Below are 26,843 nucleotides of genomic sequence, written 5' to 3'. Positions count from 1 at the left end.
TTAGATGTTATTTCAGATTTTCAAAATCAACACAGGCTAATGAATAAGCTCCAAGAATATAAGCGCCAGAAACAAATTGCTGGAAAAACGATTTCTGAGGAAGGGTCACTGAACTCAAAATGTCATCTCTGATTTCTGCCAGACCTGCTGAGCTTTTCCAGCAATTTCTGTTTTTGTTTCTGATTTCCAGCAAATAACCATTTGTTGGATAAATAAGGTAAATTGGATGGGTTACGAGGAAAATTAATAGGTAGGTAGTCGAGATATAAAACAAACCTATGGGACAGTTAATCACAGCAGCAGATAATGGACAGTAGTCAACAATGACCAGTACTGGGTCGCTTCACAATTTGTATCAGCAATTCAGACTTTGGAATTGAAACATAGAATTTTCGGTTTTCAAATGACACCATGTTTGGATTGTTAGTCAATATTGAGGAAGACTGCAATAAATGGGCAAACCTGGAAACTGTCCAATGAATCTTTTCACTTTGGCCATAAAATATGGTGGTGTTTAGAAAACTAAAGGGCACAAGATTACAAATATGCACATCACTGAATGATATGTTTGCAAGACCGTAAAGCTCTTGTGCTATATGCAATATATTTTAGTTTGATGACATTACAAATACTGTGTCTAGGTCTGCTTGCCGTTTTAAAAAAGGGTATATGGTGGGTGCCTCTATGCCAGACAGGCTGAAAGTTGAACTACAAGGCTGATTAAACTACTAGGTGAAACTTGGATCACCTCAGGTAGCAAATTTTGGGGGTCAGCAAAAGCTTTTTTTTAAGAAAATACGGTTGTCAGTTTTACACTGTTGCTGCAAATGTTTGGGTACTTTAGGATTTCGAGTTTTGTTCCATGCTGCTGCTCCTTCAACCGTGGAATGTGCTTTCGAGAGGCCGTAAAGGCAACCAGGGACAAAATATGATAGGAGCTGAGTCAGCCTGGGAAATGTAGAGCTGTTCCACTCACAATGCTGCTCAGTCACTGTGATTTGCAGCTTTTCCTCTCCCACTATCAGGCCACACTATTAAGGCTGGCTGAAATGAGGACTTTGTAAATGCTTATTATCCTTGATGCTTTGATTTCAGCTTCCTCTTAATAGTGTTGGAAATAAGAAAATAAAAGTAAAGGGCATTTTCACAAAAGATGTGTGTTGATCACTTTTACAGTCTACTGATACTACTGTATGTTGAGAGTTGGCAGCACAGCACAGTGTAAAAATCTGAATTTCAGAATCTGAATAAGCATGCTCCAGAGCTTCAAGTATTCAGCATAATCGCTTCTTTCACCAATATTCCTAGTGCCCTAGCTGTTGCATGGTTAGTTATTGATTTACTATGTGGGTTTAATTAAATTGTTTTGGAAAATGTATAGTCCTTAATTCTTCTACAAATGTCAGAACCAGACTCAGATGTGGACAGTCAACCAGACAAATACCAATGCAAAATGATGGACATGTATTAACTAAATTTCTAATCAACCTGTTGATAAGTAAATAGGTAATGCGGCATCATTGGGATAGGGCTGAAGGTTTGCTTCAGACACCTAATCCTCCTGCACTAATTCTGGTAACCTAACGGATGTCTTGCAAGTTATATTATTTTTGTGTAATACATACAAGGACAATGTTTCCATGTCAAGAAGAGCAAAACTAGAGAAAGTCAATTTTAAAAGATCTAACCAAATAGGGAGTTCAGAGGAAACCTCAGAGTAGAAAGAATGCAGAACCGTCTGCAATATGAAGTGAATAGTGTAGAATAGATGCATTTAAGGGGAAGCTAGATGAGGCAATAAAGTATGTTGTTAGCAATTGGGGGAGGGCGGCCATAATCTCTTTGGGCTCATTGGCTTGTTTCTGTGCTGTACATCTGATATAACGAGGGTTAGTTAGCTTGGATGACTGATCTGCAATGCTGAGTGATGCCCACAGCACGGATTCAATTCCTGCGCTGGCTGAGGATTCCACAAAGGGCTGTCCTCGCCTTCTCTCCTCAGATGAGGTGCAGTGACTCCAACCACCGGTTGTCTCTCATGAGAGGCAGCCTTATGTTCCTCTGGAACAACAGTGACTTACTTTATCCTGTACGTAAAGTTGCATAGTCCTACAAGACCATTAGAGAGAGATGAACAGTTGCGGTTTAACCTGAGGGTCACCATGCCTCAGATGAGAGAAGAGATTGAGAAAGAGTCTTTCCTGTAACCTCAGTCAGTATGGGACTTTTATTTAATCCCATCATACCTTTTATAAGTCACTGATTAGGCTGTAATTGGAATGTTGTTTCAAGGTGTAAGGGCCAGAAAAAGTTAATACTCAGGAGTGTTTTAAGAACCACCAATAATTATATCATGACAGGTGAGGATGAAGTTAATTATATTTTTCTCTTTCCATCGCCACTTATCAAAGACCCCATTGAGCAATTATCTCCTTAAGGACTCAGCTAGCTCGGTAATCGTGCTACCATGCAACTTTTAATGATGGACATTGAAGTCCTACACAGGAAGTACATTCTGCTCCCTTGCCACCTTCAGGGAGTAGGGGTCAACATGAAGGCATAGCCTCATCAGCCAAGGAAAATTGGGTCTGGCAGAGTGTTGACAGGTTTTAAAGGAAAAAGTTTCTATGCCCATGTATGAATTGGTGGCACAAGACTTCATAGGTCCAGAATCAATGTTGATAACTCTCAAGATAACCCCTCAACAGCATATAACAATTCTGTCACTTCTGGTGTGTCATTACCTGTTCATGGAACAAACCATACAATTATGGCACAACATGTAATAAGGACAGTAAAATGTGAGGCTGGATGAACACAGCAGGCCAAGCAGCATCTCAGGAGCACAAAAGCTGACGTTTCGGGCCTAGACCCTTCATCAGAGAGGGGGATGGGGTGAAGGTTCTGGAATAAATAGGGAGAGAGGGGGAGGCGGACCGAAGATGGAGAGAAAAGAAGATAGGTGGGGAGAGTATAGGTGGGGAGGTAGGGAGGGGATAGGTCAGTCCAGGGAAGACGGACAGGTCAAGGAGGTGGGATGAGGTTAGTAGGTCGGAGATGGGGGTGCGGCTTGGGGTGGGAGGAAGGGATGGGTGAGAGGAAGAACAGGTTAGGGAAGCAGAGACAGGTTGGACTGGTTTGGGGATGCAGTGGGTGGGGGGGAAGAGCTGGGCTGGTTGTGTGGTGCAGTGGGGGGAGGGGACGAATTGGGCTGGTTTAGGGATGCGGTGGGGGAAGGGGAGATTTTGAAGCTCGAGAAGTCCACATTGATACCATTAGGCTGCAGGGTTCCCAAGCGGAATATGAATTGCTGTTCCTGCAACCTTCGGGTGGCATCATTGTGGCAGTGCAGGAGGCCCATGATGGACATGTCATCTAAAGAATGGGAGGGGGAGTGGAAATGGTTTGCGACTGGGAGGTGCAGTTGTTTGTTGCGAACCGAGCGGAGGTGTTCTGCAAAGTGGTCCCCAAGCCTCCGCTTGGTTTCCCCAATGTAGAGGAAGCCACACCGGGTACAGTGGATGCAGTATACCACATTGGCAGATGTGCAGGTGAACCTCTGCTTAATGTGGAATGTCATCTTGGGGCCTGGGATAGGAGTGAGGGAGGAGGTGTGGGGGCAAGTGTAGCATTTCCTGCGGTTGCAGGGGAAGGTGCCAGGTGTGGTGGGGCGGTTGTGGCGGGGGCGGGGTGTGAGGGATGTGTTGCGGGAATTGCGGGAGACGTGGTCAAGGGCGTTCTCGATCACTGTGGGGGGAACGTTGCGGTCCTTGAAGAACTTGGACATCTGGGATGTGCGGGAGTGGAATTTCTTATCGTGGGGGCAGAGGCGGAGGAACTGGGAATAGGGGATGGAATTTTTGCAGGAGGGTGGGTGGGAGGAGGTGTATTCTAGGTAGCTGTGGGAGTCGGTGGGCTTGAAATGGACATCAGTTACAAGCTGGTTGCCTGAGATGGAGACTGAGAGATCCAGGAAGGTGAGGGATGTGCTGGAGATGGCCCAGGTGAACTGAACGTTGGGGTGGAAGGTGTTGGTGAAGTGGATGAACTGTTCGAGCTCCTCTGGGGAGCAAGAAGCAGCGCCGATACAGTCATCAATGTAACATCCCTCACCTTCCTGGATCTCTCAGTCTCCAGGCGGTCTAACACCAAAGGGCATAATTTTCCATAAGGGATGGCATATTTAAGAAACAGATGATGAAGACAGAGGACCGGTCACGAACACATGGAATTCGATATCAGAGTTGTCGATTGCTCCTACATTTATAGCAGTTTTCCTTTCCTCAGCACTTCTGTGACCTAGATGGGGAATGTTTAGGTCAGACGGTTAGTTATACAAAGAGTAAAGTGTGGAGCTGGATGAACACAGCAGGCCAAGCAGCATCTCAGGAGCACAAAAACTGATGTTTCTGGCCTAGACCCTTCATCAGAGAGCTAGGGTCTAGGCCCAAAACGTCAGCTTTTGTGCTCCTAAGATGCTGCTTGGCCTGCTGTGTTCATCCAGTTCCAGCATCTGCAGTTCCCATTATCACAGTTATACAATAGTTACTGAATTCAATTTTTACTATCTGCCTGTGTTGGTATTCAAGCCCAGGACAGCAACTTGCTCTTTTAACGGTGACATTACCACCATTACCACGGTACACCCATGGGATCTCCGATATCTGGGTTCTTAGCAGAGGCAGTAATGCAGAGACTCGAACAAACAGCTCTGCCAATCATCCAACCCAAACTTTGGGTCCGCTACGTGGTTGACACCTTTGTCATCACGAAACAAAACAAATTAGAGGAAACCTTCAAGACCATCAATAATACCCTTACTGGCATAACATTCACAAAAGAGGAGGAAAACAACAACAAAATGCCATTCCTAGATGTCACAGTAGAGCGAACAGCCAATGGGGAACTTCAAACCAGTGTCTACAGGAAAACAACACATACGGACCAAATAGTGAACTATAGGAGCAACCATCCCAACACCCACAAACGAAGCTGCATTAGAACATTATTCCAATGAGACACCATACACTGCAGCACAGAGGAACTACGCAGAGCAGAAGAAAATCACCTATACAGTGTATTCAAAAAGAATGGGTACCCTATGAACACAGTCCGCCGATTCCTCAGCAATAAACCCAAACAAACAGACAAAACGGGCTCAGAAACCATAATCACTCTCCCCTACATCAAAGACATTTCCGAAATGACTGCCAGACTACTCGGACCTCTTGGCATCATGGTAGCCCACAAACCCACCAACACACTAAAACTGCAGCTAATGAACTTAAAAGACCCTATACAGACAACAAGCAAAACGAACGTCATCTACAAAATACCTTGCAAGAACTGTGACAAACACTACATTGGACAAACTGGCAGAAAGCTAGCCACCAGGATACATGAACATCAACTAGCCACAAAACGACATGACCCACTATCAGTAGTATCCTTACATACAGATGAGGAAGGACACCACTTTGATTGGGACAACACATCCATCCTAGGACAAGCCAAACAGAGACACGCACGAGAATTCCTAGAAGCATGGCATTCCAACCGGAACTCCATCAACAAACACATTGATTTGAAGCCAATCTACCATCCCCTGAGAAAAAGAACAGGAAATGACGTCACCAATGCAGGCTCCGCTCCCCGCCCACATCCCGGAGTCGATGGAGGCGGCGACAGGCGACCCAGGGGAGTGGACGACGGTACGGAAAGCGAGGACGAAGGTGCGTCGGCAGGCCCAGGAACCGCAACCATCAGGCGGGAAGAGGCAGCTACAGGGGGGCTCTAAGAGCTCCTCTGACAAGGGGGATTCAGAGAGGGCCCGCCCGAAGCAGAAGTTAAAGATCTCAAGGGAAAAGGAAAGCAGCACCACGCTTCCAGGTGACGGGAGGCATCCTGAGGCTCCTTCCGACACCCAGTCACGTGCCGCTGGGGCCCTGGAGGGCCTCCCGGAACTTCCAGGCAGGAAGGAGGAAACAGCGCGTCCCCAGCCTGACCCAGAGCCGGACTCTCCTGCCTCCGTACCCCCGATGGGGGGATGCCACCCGGAAGGCAGCACGGACGGTTTCCTGAGCCCGGAGAGCGTCCAGCAGTTAGCCCGAGCAATGGGCATGAAGGGACAGATAGAGGGGCTGGACCTTGGACTTGGGGAGGGTACTGCGGTCACTGCCCACGACGGGGGTACGAGTTGCGAGCATTAATGTGCGCAGCGTCAAGTCAACCGCAAGATGTGTGTCCACGTTGGCCTACCTGACCACCGTCAGGGCGGACCTCCTGTTTCTGCAGGAGTGCGGGATACCGCACCTCAGCAGGTACGGGAAATGGTCCGGCGCCTGGACCTGTGGGCCTTCGATCTGGTCAGGGGGTAATGACTGTCGCTCCTCGGGCCTGGCTATTCTGCTGCGGGGGCGCAACTTCACCATCTCTCAAATTCAGGAGGTGGTGGGGGGGGCGCCTCCTAGTGGCTGACGCCAGCTACAGGAACTCTCCCCTGAGGCTGAACAACGTGTACGCCCCAGCGGAACGGAGTGAGCAGTTGGCCGTCCTGCAGCGGCTACCACCCCTGCTGGCTACGTCCAGGCCGGTCATCCTAGGCGGAGACTTCAACTGCATCATCGATGCAGATGGAAGATCCGGCGTGGGGACAGCGGGTGGGGGGAGTCAACTGGACGTCACATCTAGATTCCTGATGGGCACGGTGAAGGACGCCAAGCTGCTCGACGTCTTCAGCGCCCCTGCAGACGGAGTGCAGCGGAGGTACACCTGGTCACAACCAGACGGGTCTATTTGCTCAAGGATAGACTTCCTGTTTGTGTCACAGGCGTTCTCGGTCAGGTCCACCAGCGTCGAGCTGGTGTTCTTCTCTGACCACTGCCTCCTGCTGGCTGACTGTCACTTACAGGACGACCAGCTGGCCGGCAAGGGGACGTGGAAGCTCAACACGACTCTGTTGACCCCAGAGAACGTCGAGGAGCTTAAGAGGAGGTATGCCGGTTGGAGAACCGTGAAACCCCTCTTTGAGTCTCCGGCAACTGGTGGGAGACGGTGAAGGAGAACCTCTATCAAGAGGTTCTTTGTCCTCAAGGGTGTTCGGAAGGCAAGAGAGAGGCGGGGAAAGCTGTCGCGACTCCAGAAAAGGGTGCAGAACCTGCTCCTTCTGCAGTTGATGGGGGTCGATGTCACGGAGGACCTCCGTGAGGTGAGGGGCCAGCAAGCCTCGCTCTTCGCCGCGGAGGCCTGCAGGATAATCTTCCGGTCCAGGGTCCGCTCCGTGGAGCAGGACGAGACGTGCTTGCGTTTCTTCTTTCAGAAGGTGCACAAAGAGAGCTCTGTGCTTAGCCGGCTGAAGGAGGACGACGGTTCGGTGACGTCGTCTTGGCCCGACATTTTGAGGATTAGCAGATCCTTCTATGCCGGACTGCATGACACGAAGCCCACGGACAGCACGGCCTCCGAGTCGTTCCTGTCGTCTATCACGGAGGTCTTAGACGACGGCATGAGGGTGTGGCTGGACCGGCCGATATCCCTGGACGAGCTGACCAGAGCCCTCAAGTCCTTGGAGAGGAATAGGACTCCCGGAAGCGACGGCTTACCAGTCGAGCTGTATTCCGCTCTGTGGGACCTGGTCGGCCAGGACCTGCTGGAGGTGTACCATAGTGCGCTTCAGGCAGGGGAAATGTGCAAGTCCATGAGGAAGGGCATCATCACCCTCATTTACAAGAGGAAGTGGGAGAGGGAAGAAATTAAGAATTGGCGTCCCATTTCACTATTGAACGTGGACTACAAAATCCTGGCCAAGGTCATAGCCAACCAGGTCAGGTCTGTCCTGGAGTCAGTGATTCACCCTGACCAAACCTGTGCTGTGCCGGGCAGGAAGATCGCTGGGAGCCTCGCGCTCATCGGGGATACGATCGCCTACATACAGGACAGGCGGGTGGACACCTGCCTCGTCAGCCTGGACCAGGAGAAGGCCTTCGACAGGGTCTCTCATGCTTACATGAAGGATGTCCTCTCCAAATTGGGGTTCGGGGAAGGCATCCGCAGTTGGATCCGGCTGCTCTACACCAACATCGTTAGCGCAGTCTCGATCAACGGGTGGGAATCGGGCAGTTTTCCCATCAGATCTGGAGTCAGGCAGGGCTGCCCGCTCTCTCCTGCCTTGTTCGTGTGCTGTGTGGAGCCCTTCGCCGCATCCATCAGGAAGGGCATGAGCCTGAAGGGCGTGACTATACCAGGCAGCGGAGGCCTTCAGGTCAAGACCTCCCTGTACATGGACGATGTCGCCGTCTTCTGCACCGATCGTCGGTCGGTGAGTAGACTGTTGGACATCTGCGGCCAGTTTGAACTGGCCTCGGGTGCCAAAGTCAATAGGGGTAAGAGTGAGGTCATGTTCTTCGGGAACTGGGACGACTGCTCCTTCATCCCCTTCACCGTCAGGACAGACTACCTGAAGGTGCTGGGTGTTTAGTTTGGTGGAGCTGGGGCGTGCACTAAGACTTGGGAGGAGCGTATCACCAAATTGAAGCAGAAGCTGGGCAGGTGGATGCTCCGGTCCCTCTCCATCGCGGGTAAGAACCTGGTTGTCAGGTGCGAGAGGCTTTCGGTACTGTTGTATGTGGCGCAGGCCTGGCCTATTCCCTGGACCTGCGCCGCTGCGGTCACCCGGGCCATCTTCCCCTTCATTTGGGGGTCGAGGATGGACCGGGTCCGCAGGGACACCATGTACAAAGACCTGGAAAATGGGGGAAAGGGCGTACCGAACGCCACCCTCGCCCTGACGGCTACCTTTGTGTGCGGCTGCATCAAGCTGTGCGTAGATCCTCAGTATGCAAACACCAAGTGTCACTACTTACTGAGTTTCTACCTGTCCCCGGTGTTGCAAAGGATGGGTCTGGCCTCGTTGCCGCGGAACGCTCCAAGTAGTTGGACCGTCCCGTACCACCTGTCCTTCGTGGAAAAATTTTTGAAAGGAAACACCTTTGACCACAAGGCCGTCAGGCAGTGGTCAGCACGTAGTATCCTCGGGACCCTTCGGGAAAAGGAGAGGGTGGATCCCGTCGTGTGGTTCCCAACGCAGACTGCCAAAGTCGTTTGGCAGAATGCCTCATCGCCAGAACTTTCAAACAAGCACAAGGACACTGCTTGGCTGGCGGTGAGAGGGGCTCTGCCAGTGAGATCCTTTATGCATGCCCGGAATCTCTGCACCACCGCACGTTGCCCTCGAGGTGGCTGCGGGGGGGACGAGACTGTCGATCACCTCCTTCTGGAGTGTGCCTCTGCGCAGGAGGTCTGGAGGGGGATGCAGTGGTATTTGTCGAGGTTCGTCCCGAGCAGCTCTGTGACGCGGGACTCCGTGCTCTACGGGCTGTTTCCCGGGACGCACACCGAGACCAACATCAACTGCGCCTGGAGGACCATCAATGCGGTGAAAGACGCTCTTTGGTCTGCCAGCAACTTGCTGGTCTGCCAGCTGAAAGAACTGACCCCGACCGAGTGTTGCAGACTGGCGCACTCCAAGGTCCAGGACTACGTGCTGAGGGACGCACTAAAGCTTGCGGCAGCCGCCGCCAAGGCGCGGTGGGGAAAGTCCACGGTATGAAACCCCTCGTCCAGAAAAGGGAAAAGGGCCCTATCCTGTACCTGGGCCCAGCTGGCGCCTTCCCCAACTGGTCATGGGGCCAACGGGGACTGTGCAGGGTGACAACTGCAGGGGTATTTTCTTTGCTTTATTTTTTTCTTTTTTTGTTTGTTTTTTTTCCTTTGGTTGATGTATGTACCCCCTGGGTAACCCGGAGCGGCTTACATGACTGGGTAGGTGTATAAATATGTTTTATTTTTTGTACATCTTATGAATAAAGTATATTTTTTCAAATAAAAAAAGTGACGAAACGTCTGAAAATGAACCTTCCAACTCAGCAAGCAATCTCACATCCATTACCACCTTTCCATAAGGGAACATGACGGTAAAAGACTAACCATACACACTCGGGTCACCACACGAACAATCGCTAAAATGGCTTCCAGCATTGGGTCAAGTTTCTGAGTTTTCCCGCTCCGCACCAGACCGATGGCCAACCTTCCGCCAATCAGAAATTTCGAGTGGATCACATGACGTAGAGCACTCTGGCCCGCCTATCGGCACGACGTCACAGCGCGTTGCGTCACCTCCGCCGGTTACCTGGTATATAAAGGCTCGGGACGCGGTATTCCGCCTTTTTCTCGCTGTACTTTGGTGGTTTGAAGTGCTGTCGATGTTAGTGGCGTTCTTCAGGTCTCCGGGCCTACCCTCCCCTCATGTGGGGTAAGGGAATAGGGTGGCGCGTCCGGTCTGAGCAACGTGGTGTGCGGGAGTGGGGAGCTTTGTCCGAGTCGGCACCTATTGGGCCCGGATCTGGATTGCCTTCCCCTCAGTGTAGCGTGTGTGTGTATGAGAGAGAAACCGAGTGACCATGATGATAGTAATTCACTGCGATTTCCCGAATTCCCCATGTGGAGATCCATCTTGGAGAACTGAGCGCTCGCTTATTAGACACCCCTACAACTCCCGGAGCTTTGTGTTTTTCTAACCGTTCGTCTGTTTGTGTTTCAGCCCCCTTGATGGCCGTCCGCAGTCGTTGTATCGGCCGCAAGTGGATGGATTGTGACTGTAGGCTGTCACCATTGTAGCATTAAAATGAGAAATCTCCTCTAGTCTCTGCCCCAGGTCAGTAAGTTAGTTTTGGTGTACTCCAGGGTACTTTCAGAGCCAGCTTTACTAAAGTCAAGTACAACGTGCGGAACAGTTCACCATAGGAATTTAAACTAGGAGCCAAAGCAGAAGTTGCTGTAAAAGCTCAGCAGTAGTTCTGAGATAGGGCTGCCAGACCTGTAATGTTAACTTAATTTCTAATCAGATGCTGCCAGGCCTGTTGAGGTTTTCCAGCAACTTCTGTTTTGATTCTGATTTGCTGTATCATCTATTGTTTGCTTGGCTCTGTTTAAGGATTTGCTGTTTGTTAATGTTCTTTAAAGCCAGTGCTTAAAGCACAACTAAGTGTCTTGGTGCCTTGTCTGTGGCCTTCCAAGCCTCATTCTTGTGCGAGATCAAGTTCCAGTTTACAGAAGGACTGCGCATTTGTAGCTTATCCCTTTCGAAGGCTGGGGACAATTTTGACTTCACACTGGCCTTACTGCAATCACTTGTGGAGCAACTTAAAAACATTTAATTATTACATGGTTGTCTAGCTGTTAAAGGGATTGTTTGCAATATCAGTGGTTTACATACCATGGGTTTTGTGAGGCTTCCCATTGGTGGAGGGATGAAGCTGCTGGCACAGAGTCCCAAAGGTATCTAGAGGACTGGAAAATAGTACTGTCCTCTTGTTCTCACTTGCAAACAATAGGCTGATTTTTAACCAGTAAAGGAGTCATGGTTTATGGGGAAGATGCAGGAAAGTGGAGTTGAGGGATATCAGACATAATCTGAGGCTGGAGCAGACTTGAGCTGAATGACCTATTAATATCCCCTTGAAACTGATGTTGTATTTCCAACTATTTCAAACATGTTAAAAGAAAACATGACAGGACACTTCTAGTTGTTGGTCATCCAGAGTACTTTTTGGTGTGAATTGTGCAGCTGCAGAGTGGTAAACACCAGTTTGAATAGTGAAAACAATTCCTCTCTGATGAAGGGTCTAGGCCCGAAACGTCAGCTCCTGAGATGCTGCTTGGCCTGCTGTGTTCATCCAGCCTCACATTTTATTATCCTTTAGTGCCTGTCTGTTTCTGATGTAGGAGCCAACAATGGCAGCAAGAAGGAAAGATCATGTGGATGCTGGAAATCCAACGTGGTACAATTCAGCATGTGGCATCAGTGCTGTTTCAACCAAATAGGCTCATGTGGATTAGTTCTTTAGTTGAAGATTTGCCTTGCTGGGCAAATGTCACATTGAGTTTCTGCTGACGTGTATTTGTCTATTTTAATGAAAGTAATGCAAGTTGATTTATTCTCATTAACTTTGCAGCTGAGTACATCAATGTCATAAAGCTGTGGGATTGAACATGTCAAGTTGGGACCTTGTGTAAAGGTGAGCTTTTTGATAACTGATGTGTAATTTGTTCATGCTCAACTGGCTAATCAGTACAGAAAAGCTAACAAGATGGGTTGATGTGTTTTGGTTTTAAAATTTAAATGTCTGAGATGGTTGTTCTGACTGCAACCATCAAGATGAAACAAAGTCGTCACTAAACTCACTTGCTCTAAACCTGTTATAGCATTTTATGGTAATAACTTGCTCAGGTCCTGCTTCTGAAATTTAATGGTGATGCACAAGTAATTTGAAGGCCTGTTTAAAATGTTCAAACCCATGGAGCATTTGGACTTGAGGTCTGATTCTGACAGGTTTTGGCTTTGCCAAAAACTTCACCAAATCTCTTGCGTATGCTTCTATTAGTAATACTCTAGACTGTTTGCCATCCACTTTTGGTGAAATTACTTAAAGCATTTGAATTGCCTTATAGTGCAATTGTCTTGCCTTGGTATCAGTTCCCACAATCAGCATGAATACTGATCATCTATTTGGCCCCTGTAGGTTTGAGTTTTTAAATTTAATCTTCCATGATATTAACCTTGCAATTAGTTTGTTGTTAATCTGACCACAAGTTCGGTTCCTTTTTCTCCCTTGTGATTTCATTTTCTATTATGCCTTCTAGGTGTAAACATTTTCCTCAAGTAAATGAGCTGGAGTCTGTAATTGGAGCATGACATCAGAGGTGAGTAATGTTTCTGACAGATTATCTGTGAAATGCAACCATCCATTTCCTGATCTAATGATGACAACATTATCCAGTTCTGCTACTGAAGTGTAATGATGTTATTCTTACAACCTGAAGACCTGGAAATGGTAATGGAATATAAATGAAAGCAATTAAAACACCTGAATTATGTTAATAATAGAAGTTTTGGTGAAATATGCTTGACCATACAGTTTTGTCTATTACATAACCATGCCCAAACTGTTGGGTGTCAGATGTAAATTTGTCCTAAGCATGACCATGTAATTTGAAATTATGTCTGGAAATATAAATCTACATTGCACAATGGTGGTCTTTACATAAATAGTGCTTTATATAATTATGGAGAATGTGTAGTTTACTGTACTAACTAGATGATTGTCCTTCCAGTATATTTGAGAATTGAGGATAACAAGGTGTGCAGTTGGAGGAACACAGCAGGCCGAGAACATAAACTGTTTTGGGTTTGGACCCTTCAGAAAATGGAGGATTATCTGAATTTGGAGCAGATCTTCGAAGTGAAAGTTGGAATTGAAGATTTCTAATGTAGTTTGATTATGGCTTAATAAACCTTTTTCATTCACTTGTCTGATGTCTTAATCTATGAATATTTGAGGTCACTATAATCTTCAGGCATAGAGACCCAACTGTTCCAAGTGTTGTATTTCTGAAGATTAATTTGAAAATATTTTGCTGATCCTGGTTACTACACAGCTGTAAGAAAATGCGATCTTCCATTCTGTTTCTGGCTGAAGCCAATTGAACAAAGCAGGTGTGCAAAACTCAGGGGTACAGATAGTGACAAAGTTGAGTGAGATGCCAGCATTCAGTAGCCAGGCCCTTCAGCCCAACCTGGTCCACAGTGACCAAAATCTGTCCATGCTAACAATTTCACTGGACTCTAATTGCGTAGTTCAAGAAAGTAGTTTTAAACCCTTCTAACTACAAGGTCCTTTTTTGTTGGTTGTAAATCAATTGCACAATAACTGAGTTACAGCTTTTGCTATTTATGAAGGTTGCAGGCTGGTTCCAAGAAGCTCTGATTGATTGCTTCATACAAGGATTAGCCGGAAGGCAAAGTACTAAGCTAATGGTAAGATTCTTAGTAGTGAAGATGAGCAGAGAGATCTCGGTGTCCATGTACACAGATCCTTGAAAGTTGCCACCCAGGTTGACAGGGCTGTTAAGAAGGCATACAGTGTTTTAGCTTTTATTAATAGAGGGATCGAATTCCAGAACGAAACTAAGTGAAGCTGTGCAAAACTCTGGTGCGGCCACACTTGGAGTATTGTGTACAGTTCTGGTCACCGCATTATAAGAAGGATGTGGAAGCTTTGGAAAGGGCGCAGAGGAGATTTACTAGGATGTTGCCTGGTATGGAGGGAAGGTCTTACGAGGAAAGGCTGAGGGACTTGAGGCTGTTTTCATTAGAGAGAAGAAGGTTGAGAGGTGACTTAATTGAAACAAATAAAATAATCAGAGGGTTGGATAGGGAGAGCCTTTTTCCTAGGATGGTGACGGCGAGCACAAGGGGGCATAGCTTTAAATTTAGGGGTGAAAGATATAGGACAGATGTCAGAGGTAGTCTCTTTACTCAGAGTAGTAAGGGAATGGAATGCTTTGCCTGCAATGGTAGTAGATTTGCCACTTTTAGGTACATTTAAGTTGTCATTAGGTAAGCATATGGACGTACATGAAATAGTGTAGGTTAGATGGGCTTGAGATCGGTATGACAGGTCGGCACAACATCGAGGGCCGAAGGGCCTGTACTGTGCTGTAATGTTCTATGTTCTATATCCATCTGAAGCTTTTCTGTTAATCTATTTGTCCAAATGCCTCAACACTTCTTGGCAGCTGATTCCAAATGCATAACAGCCTGTTTTTTAAAAGTAAAAAGCCCTTGGGTTCCCATGTGTTCCCTTAAACTGACAGCCTGTAGTCATTGTTTACTGATTTAAAACTGCCTTGCTTGTCCAACCCCAAGGAGAGGAGTTCATGTTTCAGGTTGTGATCCTGGAGGGCTCAACAACTTTGTTTTTGTTCCTGATTTACAGCAGCTGCAGTTCTGTTTTTGCATAATACACTAATGTAGTCTCCCTAGTGTCCTGTACAACTGTGATATAACTTCAATTTCATTACTCCAATGTGTCAAAACCCTTCTTGCTCTTTCAATGTGTGACTACTTTTGGAGAGCTGTGTACCTGAACCCCCAAGATCCCTCTTCCTCTACACTCCTTATTGCCCTATCCTTTGCCATGAAACTCCTACTTTGCATTCACTGTAGAATGCAGCATCTCAAACCTATATTAAATTCAATTTGCAATTTCTCAGCACACTTCTCCAGCTGATCCAAGATTCTGCTGTAGTTTTTGATAATCTTCTCCCTGTCCATAGTACCTTCTTTTAATATCATCTGCAAATTGTCTTGTATGTTCTCCAAGTACATATAATAGCAATGGACCCAGCACTGATCCCTGAGATGCACTAATAGTTAACAGGCCACCAGTCAGACAAGCATACTTCCACTATTACTATTACTCTTACTATCATCAAATCATGTACCAAGAACTGCCCATGGGTTCCATGCAATCTAACTTTTCAGAGCTGCAGGACAGGCCAAGTGTTGGAAAATGGGATGAATTGAGTGCCATGTCTGCTTAGCTTAAGATGAGTGAGTTGAATTGATTTTTTTTTATATAGAAACAAGTGAACCCAAGTGTGGGTTGTGATAACAATTGTATTTGGAAGGTTTTTAAGTTCCTGGGTAACGAAGGTCTTGATCCTTTGTGATTGAATAAAAGTTTTGCTTGAACTTCAAACCCTTGAGTGGCTGGTTTTCACCACAATGTTCTTTGACTTATTCATTGTTTTGCATGGTGTATTTCAGGGATTAACTATCCCTGAACCAGTGAACAACTCCAATGACCTTCATGTTATTTTTTTCACTCTTCCAAGAATAGTGATGAAATCTGTGCAGAAGAACAAGTATTTTCTACCTGTTTTCATCTTTTAAGTATGCAACAATTAAGCGTTAGATTTAATAGCCAACACACATTTGTTAAAGGCAACTTGGTTCTGGCAATCCAAGTTAAATTCTTTGAGACAATGGTCACTTGAGGTACAGCAACAGATGGAGGCTATAGCCTGCCAAAGGAGTGGAAATCTGGTGAAGCTTTTATTTAATGTGTCAAAATTAGACCATTTTCATTTTTTAAACTGGGTTTTGATTGTAGTTAGAAGTCCTCCTTTTGCAAATTCTGACACTTTAAGTCTGAGGAACCTTCAAGGTGATGATACCAGTACAAGAAGATTCACTGGGCTTGTGTTGGTTGTCATACCTGAAGTCCTCTTCAGTGATAGGAGTCACCAAATCCAACTCATTAGGTTGAAAGTTTGAAGAGCTACTATCTGCACGCTTCCACAATAAAGTCATCCCTTGATTGCTCCTCCCCAGGCTTTTGAGGCTAATAGTTGGTGACGCAGCAACATTAACGAAACGATTGAGCAAGGGAGTCTGCATCTTGCATGAGTCTTGCTCGACCTGCCTGTTGAGAACTGGGCTGTCAATTACACTGAAACATAAAGTGAAAATATGTACTGCATAAATTGAAGAATTCACTACAATGTACATTAAAGTTATTTCAAACATTTATTTTGGTAGAAAGCTGCCTTTATTTCTTTTCCATCTTGTTCATGATCTGCCTTTCTGATTTCTGCAGCTGCAGCCAGTATAGAATCATAAAATGTTCAATGCTGGGGACTTGATTCAGACTTTAGCCCAGGGCCCAGTAATGAAAAAGAAACTGATTTTTTTCAGAACTTCTTTTGTAATTCTGTACTGATTAAATAGTTAAAATCCTGGTTGTGTGCTGATTTGTGATTTATGCAATAATGCATAAATTATAATAAGTCAAATTTATGAAGATAATTGGAACTTTGCTGTGAGCCAGCTAAACCCAAATCTCTCACAAGGAGATCCATAAATATGCAGAATGTCAACTTATTACTGAGATTGCTGGGATAAGCACATGCTGAAATGGTCAGGTCAGGAAGCATTTGGAGACAAACATTGTGAGAACTGAAAAAGTTTAGAGATATAACCGTTTTGAAGTGGAAGATGGAGTGAACAAAGATGTACTTACGGAGTAGAAGCGAGAGTAGTTAAATCACAAATGTAACAGTGATGGGTGCAAAGATTTGTAAATAGAGAAGAAACGAATAAGTCAGTAGATGAAAATTATTAGGTCCTGCTATCCAGGAACAAATGGGAGCAGTCATTTGATCTGAAATTATTGAACTCAAGTTTGAATTTAGAAGGATGTATCAAATCAAGAGGTGAGGTGCTGTTCCCGAAGCTTTAGTTGAGCTCCACCAGAACTGTTTCAAAGGCGGGAATCAAAATTGGAATAAAGTGGTAAGCCATCCTGGTCACTGTTTTGATGGGCACCTTCATTCATTCACAAGCATCACCGAATCTGCATTTACTTTGCCTAATAGGGAGGAGACTGTATTGTACTGCAGCTCACCATGTACTGAATGGAAATTAGTAAGTCAGTGATTCTCATGGAACGAGTACCAAGTTCTCTTGACTCAAGTATGTGGTGGAATCTCTGTAGTCTGTTGGTCTCTATAAACTGAGAATTCCATAATGCTGTTTATTACTCTCTGCTAAGTGACCAGTTTGGGGTTTTAACCTGCTTTCCTGCCAGAAAATTCATCCCAGAACTGGTGGGCTCCTTAATAATATATCATCTGGCTGTAACTGCAATTGAAGCTTGGTAAAGGTTGTATTGAATTTCCTGCTACATCACTCAAGCAGCGGACTGGATCAGAGCCAGAAATGACCCAAAAAAAAAGTTTTAAAACCATCCCACTTTCCTCACCGGCAAAGATGAAGCAGTAGTGCTCCTGTATTAAAAAACAGAACATTCCAGCCACTGACATGCTGCTGACTGAGAACAGTAACCTGACAGGAAAATTGGTGGTGGATTTAAACAAGCTCCAGATGGGGCAGCACAGTGGCTCAGTGGTTAGCACTGTAACCTCACAGGTTCCAGCCTCAGGCAACTGTCTGCACGGAGTTTGCACATTCTCCCCGTGTCTGCGTGGGTTTCCTCCCACAATCCAAAGATGTGCGGGCTAGGTGGATTGGCCATGCTAAATTGCCCATGGTGTTCAGGGGTGTGTGGGTTATATTTGATGGGTCTGGGTGGGATTCTTCAAGGGGTGGAGTGGACTTGTTGGGCTGAAGGGCCTGTTTCCACACTGTAGGTAATCCAATCTAATCTAAAATATTCTGGGATAATGGGAACTGCAGATGCTGGAGAATTCCAAGATAATAAAATGTGAGGCTGGATGAACACAGCAGGCCAAGCAGCATCTCAGGAGCACAAAAGCTGACGTTTCGGGCCTAGACCCTTCATCAGAGAGCATCTGATGAAGGGTCTAGGCCCGAAACGTCAGCTTTTGTGCTCCTGAGATGCTGCTTGGCCTGCTGTGTTCATCCAGCCTCACATTTTATTAAAATATTCTGGGTTTTATTTCTTGCAATATATGGAAATTGGCCTGCAGTTAAGAACAGGGATCAGATCTAACTGGATTTCTTGTTTGAAAGATTTGCATGTAGTATTACATTTGAGTATGTCAGTCTTTGTCAAATTGGTAGCACGTTATTTGAATTAAAAAGGACTGTTGGGCATAAATATGTGAATGTAAGAGGAGATAGCCCATGGTTCAAATTGCCTGCTGTATTTATTAACAAAGCAAAGATGAGTGAACTTCAAACGTTATCAAAGTCTAATTGGTGGATCTGAGGGCAGGTAATGATACATAATCTCATTCAGTACATATGGCTGACCAAAAAATGTCTACTGTTTATACCTTCTACTTCTTAATTCTTGTCTGAATTCCTGTGCATGCATTATATAGACTAGTATGCGTGAGGTTTCACTGGATGTCCTAATTTAGGTGTGAAGACATGCTGTCAATCAATTATACACTATAAATGAACATGAACCTCTCAATGTCTCAATGGCACACAGCAACAAAAATAAATTATTTTGGTGATTATAATAAAATGACAATTAAAAAGATGCCACTTAGCCTGGAGTGAGTTGGTGTTGCTGTTCAGTTTGGGAATCTGAACTAATTAGCTTCAAACCTTGTTAGTCTAGTTAGTTTCTTTTAATTTCTAATTCCTATTACTAGCTTTCTGTCCTTACTCCCATGAATATATGATCTTGCATCACTCCCATGAACACACGAAATAGAATTATTACTGACCGCATGTCAAAGGTTGATCCTAAGAATGATGGTTTGTGAGTCTCGCTGGCAGTAGCGATAGTATAAGGAGGTTGAGCTGTGGATTCGTTCCAATACTTATCTTTTTCTATGGGTGGAAGATTCTGGTACATGTCATCCACAGAAAGAAAGGAAACCTACACAGAGACACAGTTCTGAATGCACAATGTTGTGTGTATATATTTAAATATTTGTGGTTTTATGTTCTACATAAGGGCAATCAACACTCAGAATATGTCTGTGTAAAGTCATCTCGGACAGTTTAAACATAGGTCTAGGAGCAGCACACCGAAAGGTTGTGATTTCAAATAAACCAGTTGGACTGTAACCCAATGTCCTGTGACTTCTGTCACAGGAGCCCTTTAATTCACACTTATTATTATCAAATAGCAACGCAACATGGAATCCCTGATTCTTGCCTGTTTGTTTTACGTCTAATCTCCATTTGATCTTCTATACTTCAGCAAACCCTGACTGTAATAAACTGCTAATGTAACAATCTTATCTTCCAAACTCAGCAGGTCATCTGTAACATGTGAGCTCCCATCGCTTGAAGTCAAACGTAAACTGTACTATATGCATTGCACAACCTCCTTTTCTCTTTGGTGAGTTGAGAGAACCAAAAACCTGTTACTTTAAATGAAACTACTGATTAAATGGAACCAATTAAATGAAATTAAACTAAGGAAAGTATCCTGTGTAATTTTAACCAATTTTGCATGATTTTGTTGAAAGGATCTCAGTAAAGGCATTGTTCTTGCCATGTCTCAGTTGCTCTTTATGGTATGTCTATGTTGGTATCTTAGGGTGGTATGGTGGTTCAGTGGTCAACACTGCTGCCTTACAGCACAAGGGAATCAGGGTCAATTCTACCCTCCAGCGATAGTCTGTGTGGAGTTTGCATGTTCTCCCCATGTCTGCATGGGTTTCCTCTGGATACTCCAGTTTCCTCCCACTGTCCAAAGATGTATAGGTTAGGTGGCTTGGCCATGCTAAATTACCCAATAATGTCCAGGGATATGCAGGCTAGGATGATCAGCAAGAGAAAATGTAGGGTTACAGGAATAGAGTAGGAGGGTGGGACTGGGTGGAATGCTGTTCAGTGGGTTGGTGTGGCCTCGATGGACTGAATGGCCTGCTTCCACACTAGGGAGCTCGTTGCAGTTCTTCAGGCCTTTCCATGGTAATTTCTCCCAGGTTAATGTTCAGCTGCTGATGTGTGATTGCTGTTAATAAGCTTAAATGGAACTGGGGTGAGGTTGGCCATGCTTCCTCGAAAGAGTTACAGCCACCTCGCCTTCTGCTTCTCACCTGTTAATAGCATCCTGTTGCCTTTGGCTTTGATTATGAGAAATGTGTTGCTTCTTATCCCTGTCAGTTCCCATATGATCTGGTATAGCATCTTTAAGCTGTTATAACTTGTTGCTTTTTGAGACCACACCGCACCTCAGACTTTTAATTCTATCTATCCATGTTTGTGTTTCTCTCTCTCTCGCCCTCTCCCATATAGCTCATCTTTGCAGCTTCGTCCATTCTCCTGTGCTTTCCATCATTTTCTCATCTTTGTTTAATATTCAGTTGCCTAAGCAAAGAACATGGAGGATCTCAGTGACTCCCTGTACCTAAGAAGTAGCCTCTTCCGGGAAAGTGATGTAGACATTGATATCCAAACAAGAATTCGTAAAGCAGCATCTGTCTTCCAGGAGTCCACATGGTGAAGTAATCCAACACCATCAACACGGCCATGAAGCTGTGACTCTACACATCCACCCAAGTACCAACTGCAATCTATACCAGTGAGATGTAGAAGAGAGCAGCAAAGGTGTAAGTTGGATCTTCCGCACAATGTTGCCTATGTAAGATCCTGGGCAGCCTTTGGATTGATAAATGAAGAAGTGGGCAGAGGCACCTTCAGGACATCAAGACAGAGATATTACTGAGTATATATGTGGAGGTCTCGGAGGCAGGATACATGTCCCACCTGAGTGGTACATGAATGGACACTACCAGGTGGGAAAGAAAACAGGGCCAGCCAAAGAATACAGAGCCAAATAAATTGAGAGATCTCCACATGGCCTGGAGTGAAAGGGGTTGCAATGGACCAGAGCTGGTGACAGAGTCTTGTTGACCATTGCCCCAAATAGGAACAGAGGAGCTAAGTCCAAGTAAGTTACAAAGAAATTATCACTTGTCTTGTTTGCAGTAGGTAGTGGTCCAACATCATTATATTAATGTACCTGAAGATTGCGATCAATCAGCTTGTTTGTTTCAAAATCATCGTCATCTTCTCCGAATGGATTAATGATCTGTTCAGCTACCTGATTAAGAAAAAAACGTCACGATGAAACCGTCTGCATTGCTTTACTAATTTAACCTTTGTTCTGTTTCTGCTAATTTCCTATATCTCTGTGATTACTGATGTATGATAGTACAAAATCAATAATTACACTGTTACAGCAAAGTATATTAAAGTGCTCCATAGTTGGACTTAAACTGAGAAAAAGTAGAAGAGGAAGGTTAGGGAAAGCTGATTGCAAACAGAGAATGGCTTTAAGGAAGCACTTAAAGATGGCAGGAAGTGTAGAAAAGCAAAGGGATTTAGACGGAGTTTCAGATTGTGTGACAAAATGTCTGAAGCCCTTCCTCCACTGTTGAGAAAAACATGTACTTTACATTGGTGCCTTTTATTATCACAAGATGCCTCAAGTCATTTCATAGCCAATGAAGTACCTTTGAAATGTAGTCACTCTGTAATGTGAAGCAAAGAGAGTGGATATGCATGGTAGTTCATTAAGGAAAGGTAGAAGACGTTGCAGAGGTAGAAAAGAGCCAGATCTGTGGAGGGATTTCAAGTTTTGAGGATTTTAGAATTGATGCACCATGACAGGACTTGCAACGGCAAGGATTCACTTCTGAATCAACTGAATATTTAATAGTATTGAGTCCACGTAGAAGAGTAGTGGATGATGTGGAATTATTAAAAGTGAAATTCATAAGGTCTTGCAAGATCTGCAGGTTAAAATGTGGAAGAGAAATTTTGGATGAGTATGTGTTTACCTCAGAGGAAGTTGGGAAACTGCATGGACAGAGTAAAAAAATGCGTGAATGAGTTTAGCAAGCTGGAACATCAGGTAAAACTGAGGAATTTAAGGCAAAATTTGGCAGTTGTGGTGATAGACTGGATGTGGGGATACAGAGCTTTCATGCGCACAAATTCAATCAAACCAGAGCCTCTGGTGGGAATGAAGCAGAGTGGCTTCAGTCCTGCTAGTGGTGAGCTTAATGTTGGATAGATTGTCTTCCAGCATTGTCAGTCAGACAGTAGATATAGTAAGGTAATCAGAAGGAAAAGTTAGGATTGTTGACATGTATAAACGGACCTGTCCCACATCTATGAGTAATATATTTCTAATGGAGTAACATATGAATGAAAAATAGGAAAGCCCAAGAATGTAACCATGGATAATATTAATGCAAGTAAAAATACCATCCAGATTTACTATAATCTGGCCTGTTAAACACAATGTGTCCAATTCAGAGCAAAGCCCTGACCTTAAGCCAACCCACATAGAAGAAGAATTGCAGTAGAGTGAAGATAGGAACATAGAAATCTATGTTATCTTCTTCGTAGCCTGGCCTTTGTTCAAGAAACTGACGTCCAATCAGACAGAAGGCAAAGAAGGAGTAGACTGCAACAGTAACCACCTGGGGAGAGGTAAGACAGAAGCAGCAGTTATCAATCACGGAATGCAGACTGTGTAAATACTTCTGAAAAGATGTTTGCTGTTCTATTCCTGTGTCAAATGCCTGAGTTTCAGGGAATGTTTGGAGGTGAATTTTTATCCAGAGCAAATCAAATGTCACAGCATAGAATTAAAACTGACTGAAAGCACCAACCTGTTTCATCAAATTCAAAATGTTCCGACACACACGCCCACACAAAAAAAATGGGGTTGCTCTGGTAATCCAGCAAATTGAACTAGAGCAGTGTCAGTGGGTGATATACGCTGCTGATGATTTTTCCACACAGGAAATTTTCTGATTTCAGAGAAATAACTACGAAGCACATTGCAAGCAGTAGTGAGAAGTTCTTTTCCCCATCTCATAGGAAGAAAATTTAGTCAACAATTGAATGAAATTAGGCTTACTTGAGTTAATACCAAAATACCCAGAAAACATTAATGACTGGTATTTTTCCTTTAATTTTCTTTTCCTTGCTGATTTTCTTTCCACTTCTCTCAAGCTGGCTGTTATTCATGTGTGAATATTGACTGCAGCTAAATGTTGAAAGAGCCCAGTCTTTGTTTTACTCAGCCTAGGTAGGACTATGGGACAATGGTGACTCTAATCTGAGCAGCGATGCATGTGTCAATCTCTTTTTAAGTTATTGGTCATGCAAAAGAATTCAAAGGGTCTTAAAACTAAAAACTTAAAACAAGTTCCTGTGCATCACAAAATAAATTGAGAGTGCATTTTGCTATGGGACTACTTCTAGGGGCTATCTGATTAATGGTCTGGAGGGGATCCTTAGCTCATTTTCTTCTGCTTAACCTTGAATTCTGAAGCCTATCCCAGTATTGAGACTGCCGTTCCAGCTGAGATCTGCTAAGTCAGCACAATTCAAAGAGTGAAGCTGGCACCTTTATTATGTAGATAGATGAAGGTAATCTTTTCAAGATTCTGACCTGAGTGTACACCAAAGGGATACTGATCCAGTCATAGTGAAATAACAGACTGCATTTTGCCCGGTGTTGGTTCAATTCCTGCAAATGAGAAAGAGAAAGAAAGATTTTTGTTAACTGATAAATACAATATAAACCCAGTAGTGTGGGTTATTGAGGTTGTGACGCAGCTTGAAATTCACAGTTGTTTCAAGCTACAGTATTTGTGCAGTGACATCTATGATCGAGTGCTTTAACAGGTCCTTGCCAGTAATACAGTCCTGCCACTCTGTCCCTGTATAAAGAACAGCTGACCTTACGTATTCATGTGGACTCAGCTCATTCAGATAGTATTTTTTCCTCTGTCACGATGCTCATGACTAACTGGATAGTGGGATGGAAACACAAGCCAGCATTTCAACATTAACTGCAAGTCCCATTCTATGCCTTAGAGAAGAAATAAGAAGAGAAGCGCAGGGCAAATAGTTTTTGGAATGCATGACTAGATTGCTGCTTTAAAATTCTCCAGCCATGTAAAAGAATAATATATTACATCACAGAAGGATTATAGGGAAGATTCTAATGAATGTTTTTGTGGATGCAATCAGTACTGCATTTAATTTGTCAGTATAAGAACATAAGAAACAGGAGCAGAAGTAGGCTATCTCACTCCTTGACCTTGCTCCGCCATCAATAAAATATTGGTTGATCTATTCTCGCAATTCATTGCACTGATCAGTTGAACTCTGCTGAGTATGTTAAGCAGGCAAAAGGTTTCAGGCCTTCATACCTGATAATTAATGGAGTGAGGGGCCTAAACCTCTTCAGGTAGCCTGTGACTCATCATATTATTTGGCCCCACAGTAGATGTTCCAATGAAACATCTTGTACTATATGTGGTACTGCATTAGGAGCCATTTATACTTTAACATTGACCTGCCCACTCTTTTATAGTTTCCCAGTGAGGGACTAATGCATCAAGCTTACATCCATCAATAGTCTTAGGGCGACATCATCTCTGATTCTGCCCTCTGTCCTTGCCTGGGCTGCCAGGTTTGTAAACCACACACACGGGATCCAATACTTGTTAAAATCAGAGTAAAGGCTTTCAAATTTCTTCAGTTCATCTCTGGTCATAAAGCCTGCAAAAAGAAACCACAAATATACATGTGATTGATTGTTTGAAGTCAAAGAGTCAAATTGTTAATCCTGTGTTTGGGAGCATTAGGTCATCTTGTACAATAAATGCAGGAAGATCAGTAGGAGCGAGCTCAGACCGTGAGAATCTGCAGAATGTTCCACCAATTTCAATTAGTTAATATTGGGCGAACCCTTCCCAACTGACTTCCTGCTCTCACTGTGTCCATCAAATGCTACAGGAACCGGAATATCTGCCCCCATCGACGACACAACTAAATTCTAATTTTTTTGTCCCAATAACAAAATAATGCAATATAACCACCTAATAGCTAATTTTCTGATTTGTGTGTGCATTTCACTTTTGGGTACATTTAAGTTTTCATGCATCCCTGTTCATATTTTTGCTGGATGTATCTTTTCATACAAATAGCCATTGCTCTCCAATACTTTACAATAAAATATTTTTACTATACTCTCGTGGAGCTTGAAAAGACCAATAACAAGGTCAAATGTCTGAGAATGGGTGGACGGATATTTTACAATATTACGGCTGCAGTGGACTGTGAGTATTTTTGCATGAGAGAGTTTATCTCAATGGTTCAGTGATGGTTGATTTCTGGTCAACAGACACTGACTAGTTTCTCAAAGCAGACTTGGACACACAACAGTTACATGGGAGAGGGATTCAGCCCAAGTGAATACTTCAGCAAGTTGTCCTGATGCCTGCCACATGAGCATCTTGAAGGAGAATACAGATGCTTCATCTGTGATGCCCCCTGTACACGAATGTCTTGTTGACTGTAATGCCAATGGCTGCACAACCAGATGGAGTTTAAGAAGCCTCAGCTGTCAATCCGTATGGTTGTACCAATATCACTAATGCAGTCAAAGTATATTTGTCCTGACATTGTGTCTGGTGTATCCTATGGTAAAATATTCACGTGTATATCACTTGATAGCGTGGGTCACCTTACCTGCTTCAACAACGTGCTCTAATGAAGGGAATCTCTTTCGGACCCTTGTGCTGATGGAGCGGAGAATGAGCACTGCAGAGAGATTGGCGTATCGAATCAGTGTTCGCCTCAGCACCCGGCCCCTTTCATCAATGCCGTGAACATTACTGGACACCACACACATCAGCTGATCCGGAAGTGGGATATTCGTGTATTGGTTCCACCAACGGTTAATGATAAGCGTTACATAAAAACCTACCAGGTGAAGGTTCAGAGCCAAAGATTACTATTAGTGCACACTCAGAATCGGTTTTTGAGGGTGTTTCAATGACATATTAGTCAGGTATAATTATATTTCAGTTATTTGTACTGGATACAACTATTTGACTGATATTTGTTGACTACTTTTAGAATAAACTGTGTGGATGTGTTGCAAATTGCCATGAATTTATCATTTTACCCTTATAAAGGTTTATAAAGTCATGAGGGGCATGGATAGAGTAAATGGACAAGGTCTTCTCCCCGGGGTTTCTGGCAAATGGGACTACATTTATTTAAGATATATGGTCAGCATCGACGTGTTGGACGGAAAGGACTGTTTCCATGCAATACAGCTTTATGACTCTGACTCTATGTTCTTCCAATGGCTAGGTAATAAAACGATAAGATATAAGAATTAGGCCATTTGGCCCATCATGTCTGCTCTGCCACTTGATCATGGCTGATATGTTTCTCAACCCAATTCTCCTACCTTCTCCCCTTAACTGTTGATCCCCTTACTAGTTAAGAATCGATCTATCTCTGTCTTAAATATACTCAAAATACATTCCCACATTGAATTAACATCCATTAACCAGAAACTGACCTGGAGCAGTTAGAAACATAATGTTGCTTCAACCACATGTCAGAAGTTCTGAATTCTGTAGCAAGTAACTTCCATTCTGACTCCTCAAAGCCTGTCCACTCTCTATTAGCCATAAGTCAGGGATGTAATGGAATACTGTCCACT

The 26,843-nt window shown here is 44.3% G+C and overlaps 1 protein-coding gene, 1 long non-coding RNA gene and 2 other non-coding genes across 4 annotated transcripts in view; 3 read left to right on the top strand and 1 right to left on the bottom strand.

The window, feature by feature from the left end:
- Positions 1-10,220: 10,220 nt before the first annotated feature.
- Positions 10,221-13,363, top strand: LOC125456462 (uncharacterized). The gene is made up of 5 exons (XR_007248451.1): positions 10,221-10,309; positions 10,598-10,711; positions 12,012-12,074; positions 12,700-12,759; positions 13,171-13,363. It is a non-coding gene; the product is annotated as an uncharacterized LOC125456462 (long non-coding RNA).
- Positions 10,449-10,529, top strand: LOC125456708 (small nucleolar RNA SNORD55/SNORD39). The gene has a single exon (XR_007248495.1). It is a non-coding gene; the product is annotated as a small nucleolar RNA SNORD55/SNORD39 (small nucleolar RNA).
- On the top strand, positions 11,030-11,157 carry LOC125456712 (small nucleolar RNA SNORA35). The gene has a single exon (XR_007248498.1). It is a non-coding gene; the product is annotated as a small nucleolar RNA SNORA35 (small nucleolar RNA).
- A 2,452-nt stretch (positions 13,364-15,815) lies between the features above and the next one.
- best4 (bestrophin 4) overlaps positions 15,816-26,843 on the bottom strand; it is an 88,224-nt gene continuing 77,196 nt past the window's right edge. Inside the window, exons 4-10 of the mRNA XM_059647979.1 lie at positions 25,856-26,089; positions 24,729-24,883; positions 23,766-23,843; positions 22,633-22,785; positions 21,318-21,398; positions 19,063-19,217; positions 15,816-16,352 (exon numbers count right to left, since the gene is read on the bottom strand). Of these exons, the coding sequence (XP_059503962.1) occupies positions 16,046-16,352; positions 19,063-19,217; positions 21,318-21,398; positions 22,633-22,785; positions 23,766-23,843; positions 24,729-24,883; positions 25,856-26,089 (1,163 nt within the window). The 3' untranslated portion in view covers positions 15,816-16,045. The remainder of the gene's footprint in view (positions 16,353-19,062; positions 19,218-21,317; positions 21,399-22,632; positions 22,786-23,765; positions 23,844-24,728; positions 24,884-25,855; positions 26,090-26,843) is intronic.

Source organism: Stegostoma tigrinum, chromosome 8 (genome assembly GCF_030684315.1).
Source record: "Stegostoma tigrinum isolate sSteTig4 chromosome 8, sSteTig4.hap1, whole genome shotgun sequence".
Taxonomy (NCBI): domain Eukaryota; kingdom Metazoa; phylum Chordata; class Chondrichthyes; order Orectolobiformes; family Stegostomatidae; genus Stegostoma; species Stegostoma tigrinum.
Note: the sequence above shows the minus strand (reverse complement) of the source record. Positions and strands in the feature narration are given on the sequence as shown.